We start from the raw sequence: 11,653 nt of genomic DNA, 5'->3' as shown, positions 1-11,653 counted from the left end.
TTTATGGATAACACACATAGATCCACTGAAAGTTTAGAGTTGCAGAACGTAAACCGCAAACATAGACTCGTGTTGTGGCATGGCCGCTTGAGCTCGTGCTCATCTGAAAGTATACATTTTCTGTAGACTTAGTTAAATTTTAGATAGTTTGACTTTGACAAAGCCTAAAATCGCATAGTTTCAAGATGATAAAAAATCTTGCTAGTCACTAAAATTCATTTTGTGTTTTTTCGAAAGATAGCTACTATTCCAGCCATCCTAAAATACAAAGTATTGAAGGTTCAAAATTTGCCTAAATTAAAAAGGTATTTTGAATTGCTTTTACTCCATTTATATACATATATGTCTGCTTTTTTAAACACATCCATGCATACATCAATGCATGTCTTTTAGACAAATGTGTGCAATTGTTAACTGAAGTTAATAACATTTGTGCATGTCTTTTTAAACTACTATACATTACTACAAATTTAAGGAAGTTGACAATCTAACTATTTAATTAATGACACAAGTTTCTCTTACTCTTTGTCCTTGTTTAGATCCAAAAAGGTTTTGTATTTTGACACGGTAGCACTTTTATTTTTATTTGACAAACATTATCCAATCATAGAGTAACTAGGCTTAAAAGGTTCGTCTCGCGATCGATTTACAGTCAAACTGTGCAATTAGTTTTTATTTTTATCTATATTTAATGTTTCATGCATGTGCTGTAAGATTCGATGTGACGGAGAGTTTTGAAAAGTTTTTGGTTTTTGGAGTGAACATGCCTGGCTTAGTTCGCGAAGGAAAACATTTCACGACACTGTAGCACTTTTGTTTGTTTGTGGTAATTATTGTCTAACCATGGACTAACTAAGCTCAAAAGATTCGTCTCGTCAATTCCGACCAAACTGTGCAATTAGTTTTTATTTTCGTCTATATTTAATACTCCATGCATGCGTCTAAAGATTCGATGTGATGAGAAATCTTGAAAAATTTTGGGTCTTTGGGTGGAAGTAAACAAGACCTTTATTTGGTCTAAAAATGGTGTATTTCAGGATCCTGACATGTTTTTTTAGACGATCGCGATCCTGCCACGTATTGACGCCATGCAGTGATTTGATAAAAAGTATGGCCTTGTTTAGTTCCGAAAAATTTTGGGAAATGGACACTGTAGCACTTTCGTTTGTATTTGACAAATATTGTCCAATCATGGACTAACTAGACTCAAAAGATTCGTCTCGTCAATTTCGACCAAACTGTGCAATTAGTTTTTATTTTCGTCTATATTTAATACTCCATGCATGCGTCTAAAGATTCGATGTGACGGGGAATGTGAAAAATTTTGCAAATTTTTCTGGGAAGTAAACAAGGCCTATACGCAGGTCTACGAAACGGACCTGGCAGATTAGTGCTCGTAATAATGCCGCTCCGATGTACGGAGTAGGTAAGCGCTGCGGTTCAATGGCACCATAGCACAGGAGGCAGCAGCAATTACCAGCGTCATGCAAGTCGCAGTGCAAAGTGTGCCCTCGCATTTACGAACCTGATGCCACGGAAGATCAAACAGTGTTAATTGTGGAGGGGGACACGAGAATCGGGGGCAAGATCACTCAGGTTCGTACCATGATCGGCGATGCAGCGCTTATTAACGGCCAAATCCGGACCGGGAATTTATTTCTGAATCAAACACAACAGAGAAATCAGCCCTTTTCGGGTGGGCAGACCATAGAGATCGATCGGGCCGTCGGCGTCAGCCTGGTTGTAGATCTCCCCGTCAGGCTGAACGCACTTTTCCGGGACGCGACGCTCGCCGAGCCCCTGTACAGCTTCAGGTCACCGAGCCGGTGGTCGTCGCGGCGACCGTCTCCACGAAGGCGTCCAGGGACTAGGGAGGCAGGGACTGTCGGAGGAGCGGGTCGAACCAGCGGCCGCGTACACTAGCTCGGCGTACTAGAGTGCCACATATCTTTCGAATGACTAACAGATTCGGCTGATAAGTTAAAACGAAAAGACAGATCTCCCAGTCCAGCACTCCAGCGTCAGGGACTCCAGCTCGCGCACCGCCGCTGCCATGAGGGGTGCCGTCTGAGGTCTCGTAGACGCCGAAGAGACGGTTCTCCACCATGTCGATGCGAGTTCGTTGAGCTCCGCGAGGGAGGCGGGCGAGAGGGATTGTCCGTTGATGGGAAACGGGAACGCCTGCGACGATGCCAAGCTCCAGATACCTGAACGGATTAAGCTCAATGTTAGTCCACTACAGGAATTGATACATATAATGTGAGACTGTCTATCAGGAAAGTTGCAAATGTTTATGTGCATATTTGCTAAGCAAGGATTTGTATTATGTCCACATGTATTTTACAGTCTCACATGACATTTTAATTAAAGCTTACTTTCTTCATCTAAAAAATAGTCTCATCTGACCCCTTTAAAAACTATACTGCTTTTACGTTACCTTCACTATCCCCTGTTTTCCATAACCTCATGATAGCTAGTGCCTAGGTTCCTGAACTACTGAGGCAGGCAATATAACTTACTTGGATCTTCTTCTTCTAAGGCCTTGTTTAGTTCCAAAAAGTTTTCGGATTTCGGTACTGTAGCACTTTCGTTTGTTTGTGATAAATATTATTCAATCATGGACTAATTAGAATCAAAAGATTCGTCTCATGATTTACAGCTAAACTGTGTAATTAATTTTTATTTTTGTCTATATTTAATGCTTCATGCATGTGCCGCAAGATTCGATGTGACGGAGAATCTTGAAAACTTTTTGGTTTTCAGAGTGAACTAAACGAGGCGTAACATAAAACGCTTCACTTTTTTTTTCAGTTTCGATACCATGACCTCAAAACGCTATCTCAATTCTCAACATCTTACAATCTCACATTGTTAAATATCCCAAGATTCATCATAGGAAAACATCCCTAATTATACTAATCATTTCAGATTCCAGGCAAACCCTGCTTTGGATGGGTTCTGTTCTGGTCTCCAATTCCGATGGACCAGGTGCGATAATACTAATGTCGATATTATATTATATATACATCCAACTGCAAGGGTCTCTATTCGCCCTTTTTGTAACTGCTTCTTGAGCAGCTTCTCATCCAAAAAAAAGCTGTAGCTGTAGAGCAGCCAAACGATTTGCTTCTAGACAGCTTCTGAGGAAGTGCTTCCCCCCACTACCCGCGTGTGCACGCCCCTCCTCGCCCATGGGCTGCTCCTGGCCAGAGGGCCTCCTCGTCCATGGGCCTCCTCACCTCCCTGCTCGAGCAATTCCTCCCTGAGATCCCATCTCTGGACCTCTCCTTTAATGAGCTTGGCTCACCCACGTGCTCCTCCAACAAGCTCACCTTCAGCTTCAAGCACTGGCCCAATCTATCAAACGCATAGGCTTCTCCAAAAAGTACTTCGGCTCCGAAGGTGCATTTTCTGGAGCAATAGACATCATATACTCGTGTGTTTGGTTGGAAGGTTGGGACTAACCCGGATGGGTTTGACCCGCTTTTAGGGTGTTTGGATGGGGGTTGGAGAAGGGATGGGTTGAACCCCAAAGGAATATTCGCTGATTATGCGGGTTGGACTCGTCCGCCAGATTTCGACGGACGGAGCCGCTCCCATCGGGTTGGCCTTGTTCACGTGCCGTGTGTTCACCCCCCGACGCCGCCCTTCATCTCCGACGCTCAAATGTTGGTTGCTCAAATGTTTGGAGTTGCTAATAAAATTACCATGTGTGATAATTATATAAATTATTGATGATGAAACAATGGGTGTGCATTATATATTTGGAGGGTAACCTCACCAATTCAATGGAAAGGTGACCACATCCAGATTTTGATTCAATCCATCCATCCAAACAGAAAATGGGATGGATCCAACCTCAACTCATTCCTCCAACCAAACAGAAAACGGAGCGAACCCATTCTCACAACCAAACAAGGGAAGAGTTGGAGTCGTCCCTAAAACGTGGGTTAGAGCCATTCCAACCCACTAGTCCCGCAACCAAACACACGGTACATGTCTTCCTTTGGCTCATTTGCTCGGTCCTCTCAAGGATATCACCCTACAATGAATAGAGAACAATTCACTTCATCTCGCATCAAAGATAAATATTGTGATTTACAGTTAAAGGCATCAACGAAGCAAATATGCAGAATATTAATGGCAATATATATTAATATTAATATGACAACATGCATCTTAGATTAGAAGTTTGAAATCTAACCATCTTGTAAAGTTGTGTACATACATGTAAAGAAAGAGAAATCATATTTTTTTTAGAAAATCAGAAGAAATAAACAAAATATCCTCATGACTAAGGTGCCACAAGTTCTGATCTCTGCTGTATATTGATTTCTTTGAAACTGGAACAGGTACATTATGTTTCTTTGCATACTCGCGTCCTCACGTCCTGTGATGTCCCACTCCCTCCAAGGTGCCACCACTTTCAGTTCAGGATTCAAAGCAAAAAATGTACTCAAAGCGAACCTGCAGAAAAGGGTAACATTACAAGATGAACTCCACATATTAACATTCATGCAAACAACACTGTTACCGATCATTACCTTTCCCTGTGCAACCACGAGCAAGTGAATCTGCACCAACTTCCTTGGCAACATCAACCATTGCCTACAGTGGAGATATAATAATTAATCAATTACATGTTACAAATTGCTTTGGGCGGAAGCTACTACCAAATAAAATAACATTGAAACACGTATGCAGCCATGGAAGGCTTCTCCAAGTTGTCCTGCATAGAAGAAAGTCTGAGCTAAAACCATGCAGGTAAAAATAGTTTCACAAATATGCAGTGTATGTGTGAATCCGTCTTCATTTGATTTGTGCTGATTGATGCAATCGTCAATTATGGTCCAGCAGTTTTGTGAAAAGAAAACAAAGGTGCATCCCTCATTTTTCAAACCCAAAAAAAAAGAAATTTATGACATCGTGTGTCTGTACTGTTTCGATACGAGCTCCCATAAGCCCTTTCCCTTTTCTGCTGAAACTGATGCAACATATGAATTTGCCATGGATCTCTGCAGGTAATGTTCTTCAGCACCTTAAAGGTTGCAGAAAAGATAACGCAGATAATAATTGCATCATCAATCCAGATTCCAAGTAAAAGAATTGAGACATCCACAAACACAAACAGAAGAACAAAAACAAATGAATAGAAAAGCATGAGCATCTCAGACAACTTTCCCGAACTGTTTCTTCACCGCGCAGCTCAAAGTGCAAGGATGAGTTAATGTTGAAGTAATGTAACATCACTGATGCTCCAAGGAAACCAAGCGAAAGAATTAAAAAAGAAAAAGAAAAAAAAATCACACAGCACAAAAATCAATAGCTGATTGAAATGAAAAGGTAGGCCAGAACTAGGGATTCCCATTTCCCAGCAGGAATAGAGGATCCATCCGCTGATAAAGGGACAAATTCAACTAGTGAAGCCAGTCACAGCCAGTCAGCCACCATGGTGGTGAGGATGAAATCATTCACAAGAATCAACAGGCTTCTTGTCTAGGTCTAAATGCAGAGTAGCAACAAGAATAAAATATTTAAGGTTAGCTGCCAAAAACCTTACAAATCAAAATAAACATATAAAGAGAGCATAAACACTGATATAAAGAAATAATTCACGCAAGAAATAAACCAAGCGCACATGTAATACCATTGAGTGGCTTGAATAGCCATATCCCACGGTGGAACCTGGGCAACGGCTACCAAAACTCCAGCCCTGGCTCCTTGAGTGATTCCAACAGATGGCAAACTAGTAGGCATGCCAATTAAACACAACTTTACTGCATTGTTGATTATTAGTATTCTCACACAACACACCATATGTGTGATAGAGAGCTCAAATAATGTTTGCTCATTTATCTTTTTTTCGTTTGAATCCCTATGTTTCTTATGTGTTACAAGTGTTGATGCGCCCTGCCCGCGGGATAATTCTTGTTCTGCTAATAGTTCTACCGCATTATGTCCACATGATTACCAATGGATTAACTGATCAGATCATTCCAATGACAAATAAGAGCCACTTTCTCTGCAAGTTTTATGGATTACTAGCGGATCAATCGACAAAAATAGTAATCCATAAGCTTATGGACTACAATCTTATGGATTACTAGCGGATCAATCGACAAAAACAAAAATAGTAATCCATAAGCTTGTAGTCTTGTAGCTGAAAGTTTTATGGAGCAAATAATAAGAAGTAAAAAGGTATTAAAGAAAAATTGACAAGTCTATGCATATAAGCACATCATGTTCTACTGAAACAGACATGAAATTCTACAGAAGAGTGAATGGCTACTAAAAGTCACATCAAGTTACATCAATGATTTCGATGTCAAAGTAATTGTAATACAAATAATATTTCTTCCAACATGTGCATTTGCACACTTTTAAACAATACACTGTAAGCCATAGTGTCAATTAGATCTCAAGAAAATGAGCAATATCTACTTTCAAGAAACGATACACAGTCTTGGTGATTACAATATATGTAAAAAATGTGATTTTTTGCGACTATGTAAAAAAATTGATTATGATAGCAACTTTACCTTAGCAATAACAGGCATTGCCATTGAAGTCCCAAGCAGATACTTTCTTTCATAGACTGCACCAGCATGTAGACAGGGGTATATATATTCACTAACAGATTCTTCTTTCAGATCCTTCACAACAAGCTGGCATGCACCACTAGCTTTTGCCTTGTTATCCAATCTTTCCAATTCAATGGCACCCTAACATGAGTTCAGCATATGTGTTAAACCAATTGCTATCTAGAATTAGAAAACCCTGAAATACGCGCATAAGCGTGCTCTCAAAAAAAGAATTAGAAAACCCAAACTAACCTTTTTATAGGGGGAACGATGATTATTTTTACCAAGCAAGGAGGAATTCCAAAGGCATTTGGATTGGAACACTGGAAAGTGTAAAAAAAAAATAATATGTTTTCATACGACAAGTATTTTTTTGAGGAAAGATAAAATTCAGAATGTGAACACAAAATGGGTGGTGCAGTGTGTGCCACATTGTAGGTATAGGGAATAATGGTCTAACATGTAAATAATGTTAGACGGTGGATTAAGTCTGTTAGGCTCAATAAATATCTTGGCTTGTAGGCTAAGCATATTTCCTTGTACCAATCTGTTGTAATATTTGAGTGTTGTACAAACTGTCTTGGCTATATTAACACGTACCAAGACCTCTAGGAGGTATCTCGTTCCACTCAATCTCACATGGTAATCAGAGCCAAATTCCTAATGGAACTAATCCATGGTACTCCCACTGTTAGATTTCGTAAGGGACCTATTGGGCCTGGGCTGGTGCAATAGCTCATTAGTGTTAGGGTTAATTAGAGATAAGAGTCGTTTGCTTAGGGGTTAAGTAAGCCTTGCTTGTAAGTCTAGTAAACCTCTCTATATGAGGAGAGGAGATGTATCAATCTAATCAAGCAAGAGATTAGAAGGAAATCCCTTCTCTCTTGCCTGCCGTGGGCAGAGCCCCGCGGACCGCTCCCTCAATCCCAATCAATCTCCCTCATCCCAGCAGCCACATAACACCCACCATCCTCCGCGGCATCGCTCCCTCGCTAAACTTCATTCCCATGAGCGAGAAACTCCCCAAGAACAACCACCAGATGTGGCGTTCCCAGGTGCTCTCGGCGCTATGGGGTGTCTAACTCGCTGACTACATCCACCCGAAGGCGTAGCCCCCAACGTCATTCCTTCCTCCATCGAAGGGCGACGACAAGAAGGATGCTCCACTACGCCCAATCCTGACTAAGGTGTGCATGGCTAAAGATCAGCAGGTCCTCAAATACCTACTATCTTCTCTCTCGCGTTGTAGAACTGGCGACGACAGCGTGGGATGACATTGGAGGAATGTTTGTGTCTCAATATAGGGCACGCGTCATCAGCACCTGTATGGCGCTCGCCATGACTCCAAGGGGGCACATCCATCAGTGAATACTTCACTAAGATGAAGGCATTGGCAGATGAGATGGCATTTGCTGGCAGAAAACTTGAAGATGAGGAGCTAGTGTCTTACATCAAGTGGCGGGCGCAACCATGGCAGCTCCTCCTCGGGTGTGAAAGAGGCATCAAACCTCTTGTAGCACCTCAGGACGGCGTGGCCTTCCTTGCCGTAGAGTTGGCAGATCACACCCGAGGAGTTGCCTTGGTTGCGCCCACCACAACAACCTCCTCTCTTGCCATGGCTAGATCCAAGACTGCCATCACGTTCATGGGGATTGCTCCCGTTTCCACGTCCGCCTTTGGTCACCATGTTGATGGAGGATGAAGACCTGCCACCATGAAGCTCCATACGTTGCTCAAAGTTGACAAGTTGGGTGTACAGCTCACCCACCAAGATGGGTTCCACCTGTGCAGCAACACAGGAGACAACCGGATTGAACTCGAGGTCCAACCCGGCGAGGATGTAAGACACCAGCTCATCTTCAAGTTTCTTGCTGGCAGATGTCATCTCATCTACTAGCACCTTTATCTTGGTGAAGTATTCACTGATGGATGACACCCCCTTGTACGCCGTGGCGAGGGCCATACGAGTGTTGATGATGCGGACCCTAGATTGAGCGCAAACATTCCTTCAATGGCAGCCCATGCCACTCTTGCTCCGTAGATGGATCCTAGCAGGTAGTGAACACCTAATCTTTAGCCATCCACACCTCAAAGTGAGGATTGGGAATGGCTGGAGCATCTTCTTGTCATCACGCTTCGGTGAAGGAAGGAACAACAGTGGGGGTTGCGCCATTAGGCTGATGTAGTTGGCGAGTTGGGCACCCCGTAGCACGGGCCACATCTTTTTTTTTTGAGATCGCGCCGTGGGCACGTTTTTCATTAAGAGAAGAGAGTTTTGTTACAACCCCGGTAATCCATAGATTACCAAACTCACCCCACAAGCACACATCTAGTGGTTGTTCTTGGAGAATTTCTCGTTCACGGGAATGAAGTTTAGCGAGGGAGCAACAAATGCCGTAGAGGACAATGGGAGTGCCTTGGATCAGTTCCTTAGAAATTTGGCTATGATTAGCATGTGAGATTGAGTGGAACAGGTCTGTTACATGTTAATATAGCCAAGACGGCTTGTACAACACTCAAAGATTACTCAAAGATTACAACGGGCAAAGATTACAATAGGGGAATATGTGTAGCCTACAAGCAAGATATCTACCGAGCGATAGACAATACCTGTCATATGGCATGAAATACCTTGGCCATTGCGAGCCTTGTTCTGCCACCAGCAAACCTTAACCGAAGTTGCGCCTTCGCTCCAGCCTAGCATCCACAAGTTACACAGGCGAGATTGCTTATTGTCCAAGCAAGTGGAAAACAGAGGAGGGGAAAAAAACATGTTTACCTTATGAATGGGGCAGGTCGCGCTCGAGTCCGGACAGACACCAATCCCTGCAGCACTAGCAAGAAAGTGTCAAAGAAGCCGTGCAAACACGTACCAAAGCCTAGAAACATCTAGGCGTCTAAGTAACACAGCCATGACCGGGGCAAGCACGCAATGCCGGACATGGGGATCCCCCGGACATGGGCGGAACGCGAAGAAAAGACAGGACGGATTGGAACGAACTGAAGCGAACGAGATGCGGCTTACCGACGAATCGGGAGGCGTCTCCAGCAGCAAATGCCCATTACATTACAGCAGGCGACCGGAGCTGCGGAGGAGGCGTGATTGGGACTTGGGAGGGGGGCGGACTGCGGTTTGCGGAACGGAGGCGGCGTCCTTGCGCGGAGCAGTTTTGATTTATACCCTAGGTTGCGTCCGGGGAGTTTTGAGGAATTGGGTTGGTGACGAACTGGCGGGGCCGCAGTTGGGCCGAGTCGGGCCGACCGGAGTCTAGCCGGATGGCCTGGTATTCACAGGCTAAAGCCCAAGAGAAACACTGCTTTGCACCGCCTGGTATTCTCCGTGACAGTGACGGGGACGCGCTCTGACGGGACTTCAGGCGAGCAAAAACAGTGTACCATTTTTTTTTTTGGAAGACACTTGCAATGGGAAGTATGAAGATCTGAGTGCACTGAACCAATTGCAGATCGCGCATGGGACAACCGGACAACAAACAATGCTCGTACAGCTTTATTTCATACAAAAAGCAATGCAGACTATCTCGGATACACGTACGTATGGCACTGCACAATGGTAGTATCCCCAACACTGTGCATCAACTATATATTCAAGCTGCAGTAAAAATCATTCTTCACAAGGAGCTTCCGCAGCCTCCGGAGCGGCGACCGGAGCGCCGAGCGGGGCCATCCCAGTCATCATGCGTCGGTTCCCAGCCCTGTTCTGCGCCTCGCACAGCGCCGGCAGCGACATACCTTCAGCGGCGGCGACGGTGGCGTAGAGGTGGACGACGTTGGGGCACCCGTCCCGGCACGCGGATGAGCAGAGCGCCCGGAAGGAGCGACGGTCCTCGGCCGCGGCGCTGGCGACGGGGAGGCCCAGCGCGGCGCGGTCGACCCCGCAGGCGCGCACGCAGGCGTCGGTCTCGACCCACCCGGCCAGTCCTCGCGCGCCGCTCACCGCCGACGTCTGGCACCGGTGCGCGCCCTCGGGCGTGCGCTCCAGCACGCACCGCCTCCCGGCCGACGACACCGCGAACGCGCACACGTCCGGCGGCAGCTCCTCGCACGCCAGCTGACCACCTACACCATGCATCCACCATGATTCGAGTCGAGCGCGTGCGTAAATAATACAGGAAGACAAATGGAGCGGCTTTTTTTGAGAGCACGTCACCGACGTGTTTTTCATTAAGCAGGAAATTAAACAAATGGAGCGGCTTTAACGTGTGGCAGCGGCCACAGGGATATGCATACCACGAGCAGACTGCACAGCGATGGCGATGACGAGGAGAATGGCAAAAGTGGCGGAGGAAGCCATTGACGCGGGCTAAGCTTAGCTTGCCTGAGATCAGCAATCTGTAATTCTGTATGTACTTGGTGTATACTGAATGCTGGTGAGTTGATGAATGATGAGGGACGAGGAGAGAGCTGTGCGTTTATATAACACTCACGCACGCGCGAGGAATAATCAGGTCTCAGGTCTGAGCGTGACGAGCCGAGACGACGCGGCACGCTGTCTAGAGCGATGGTCTGAACTGAACTCAACACTCTGCCTGCCGTGCCCGGCGTCTCTCTCTCTCTCTCTGACCTGCGGGTCCCATAGATTTCTCAATCAGATCGACGCTTGGTAAGTGCAGTACATCCTTGTCTCAGAGTGCAGGCGATTCACCGTATCTTTCGATTGTTTTCACGGGAAAAGGACGTTCAGGAGCTGGACTGCGGCATGCGCATCTGATCTGTTGGAACTTGGAAGCTGCACTGTGCGGCATAGGCATCTAGTCTTGGTGCAATGATCAGCTTTTTGGCCCACAATAGTACAGCTCATTGTGTATTGAAAATTAGGAGTAAGCAGGTAACTCAATATAATTGGCCTTTGAGCTAGGGTAAGCAGGTAGCTCACAGCTGACATATGTTTTTCAGCCCAAACGTATTGTTGCAATTTTTTTTTATGTCAAATCCCAGGGTCGTAACGAGGCAATTGTCGTGATATCTTCTTGGTCTTGGTGTATGCAATATTGGCATGATCTTAGTTCATAACTATTAAGTTATTGACTTAGCTTATGTTAATGGTTCATATG

At 44.9% G+C, this 11,653-nt stretch overlaps 2 protein-coding genes across 9 annotated transcripts; both read right to left on the bottom strand.

Moving 5' to 3' along the window:
- LOC8072527 (argininosuccinate synthase, chloroplastic) lies at positions 3,696–9,751 on the bottom strand. 8 transcript variants are annotated; one of them, XR_002447180.1, is made up of 7 exons: positions 9,607–9,751; positions 9,361–9,415; positions 9,213–9,278; positions 6,540–6,722; positions 4,545–4,608; positions 4,357–4,467; positions 3,696–4,042 (listed from the first exon to the last, which is right to left on the bottom strand). XR_002447180.1 is itself a non-coding variant. In XM_021446836.1 (7 exons), the coding sequence occupies exons 3-7, from the start codon at positions 9,196–9,198 to the stop codon at positions 4,457–4,459; spliced, it is 336 nt and encodes a 111-aa protein (XP_021302511.1). In that variant the 5' UTR covers positions 9,199–9,278; positions 9,361–9,407; positions 9,607–9,751; the 3' UTR covers positions 4,129–4,456. The 8 variants fall into 8 exon arrangements, 3 of the variants coding, with proteins under 3 accessions (XP_021302511.1, XP_021302510.1, XP_021302512.1); XR_002447181.1 differs by having other exon boundaries at positions 4,376–4,467; XR_002447184.1 differs by lacking the exon at positions 3,696–4,042 and adding an exon at positions 6,834–6,904 and having other exon boundaries at positions 4,129–4,467; positions 9,192–9,278.
- LOC8072525 lies at positions 10,126–10,946 on the bottom strand. Its single transcript, XM_002439853.2, has 2 exons — positions 10,830–10,946; positions 10,126–10,658 (listed from the first exon to the last, which is right to left on the bottom strand). Exons 1-2 carry the CDS (start codon positions 10,891–10,893, stop codon positions 10,204–10,206), a joined length of 519 nt encoding a protein of 172 aa, XP_002439898.1. The 5' UTR covers positions 10,894–10,946; the 3' UTR covers positions 10,126–10,203.

The sequence above is a fragment of the Sorghum bicolor genome, chromosome 9, assembly GCF_000003195.3.
Source record: "Sorghum bicolor cultivar BTx623 chromosome 9, Sorghum_bicolor_NCBIv3, whole genome shotgun sequence".
Lineage (NCBI taxonomy): Eukaryota > Viridiplantae > Streptophyta > Magnoliopsida > Poales > Poaceae > Sorghum > Sorghum bicolor.
The sequence above is the reverse complement of the archived record's forward strand: the minus strand, read 5'-3'. Positions and strand labels throughout refer to the sequence as shown.

Excerpts from the sequence above, each read along its gene's own strand:
- LOC8072527 (XM_021446835.1), bottom strand. The coding sequence starts at position 9,644 with ATGGGCATTTGCTGCTGGAGACGCCTCCCGATTCGTCG. Across the intron at positions 9,416-9,606 it reads AGACGCCTCCCGATTCGTCG|TGCTGCAGGGATTGGTGTCT; the intron begins GTAAGCCGCATC and ends CTTTCTTGCTAG. Across the intron at positions 6,723-9,212 it reads CAAGGCTCGCAATGGCCAAG|GGTGCCATTGAATTGGAAAG; the intron begins GTATTTCATGCC and ends AACTCATGTTAG.
- LOC8072525 (XM_002439853.2), bottom strand. The coding sequence starts at position 10,893 with ATGGCTTCCTCCGCCACTTTTGCCATTCTCCTCGTCATCGCCATCGCT. Across the intron at positions 10,659-10,829 it reads CGCTGTGCAGTCTGCTCGTG|GTGGTCAGCTGGCGTGCGAG; the intron begins GTATGCATATCC and ends TGCATGGTGTAG.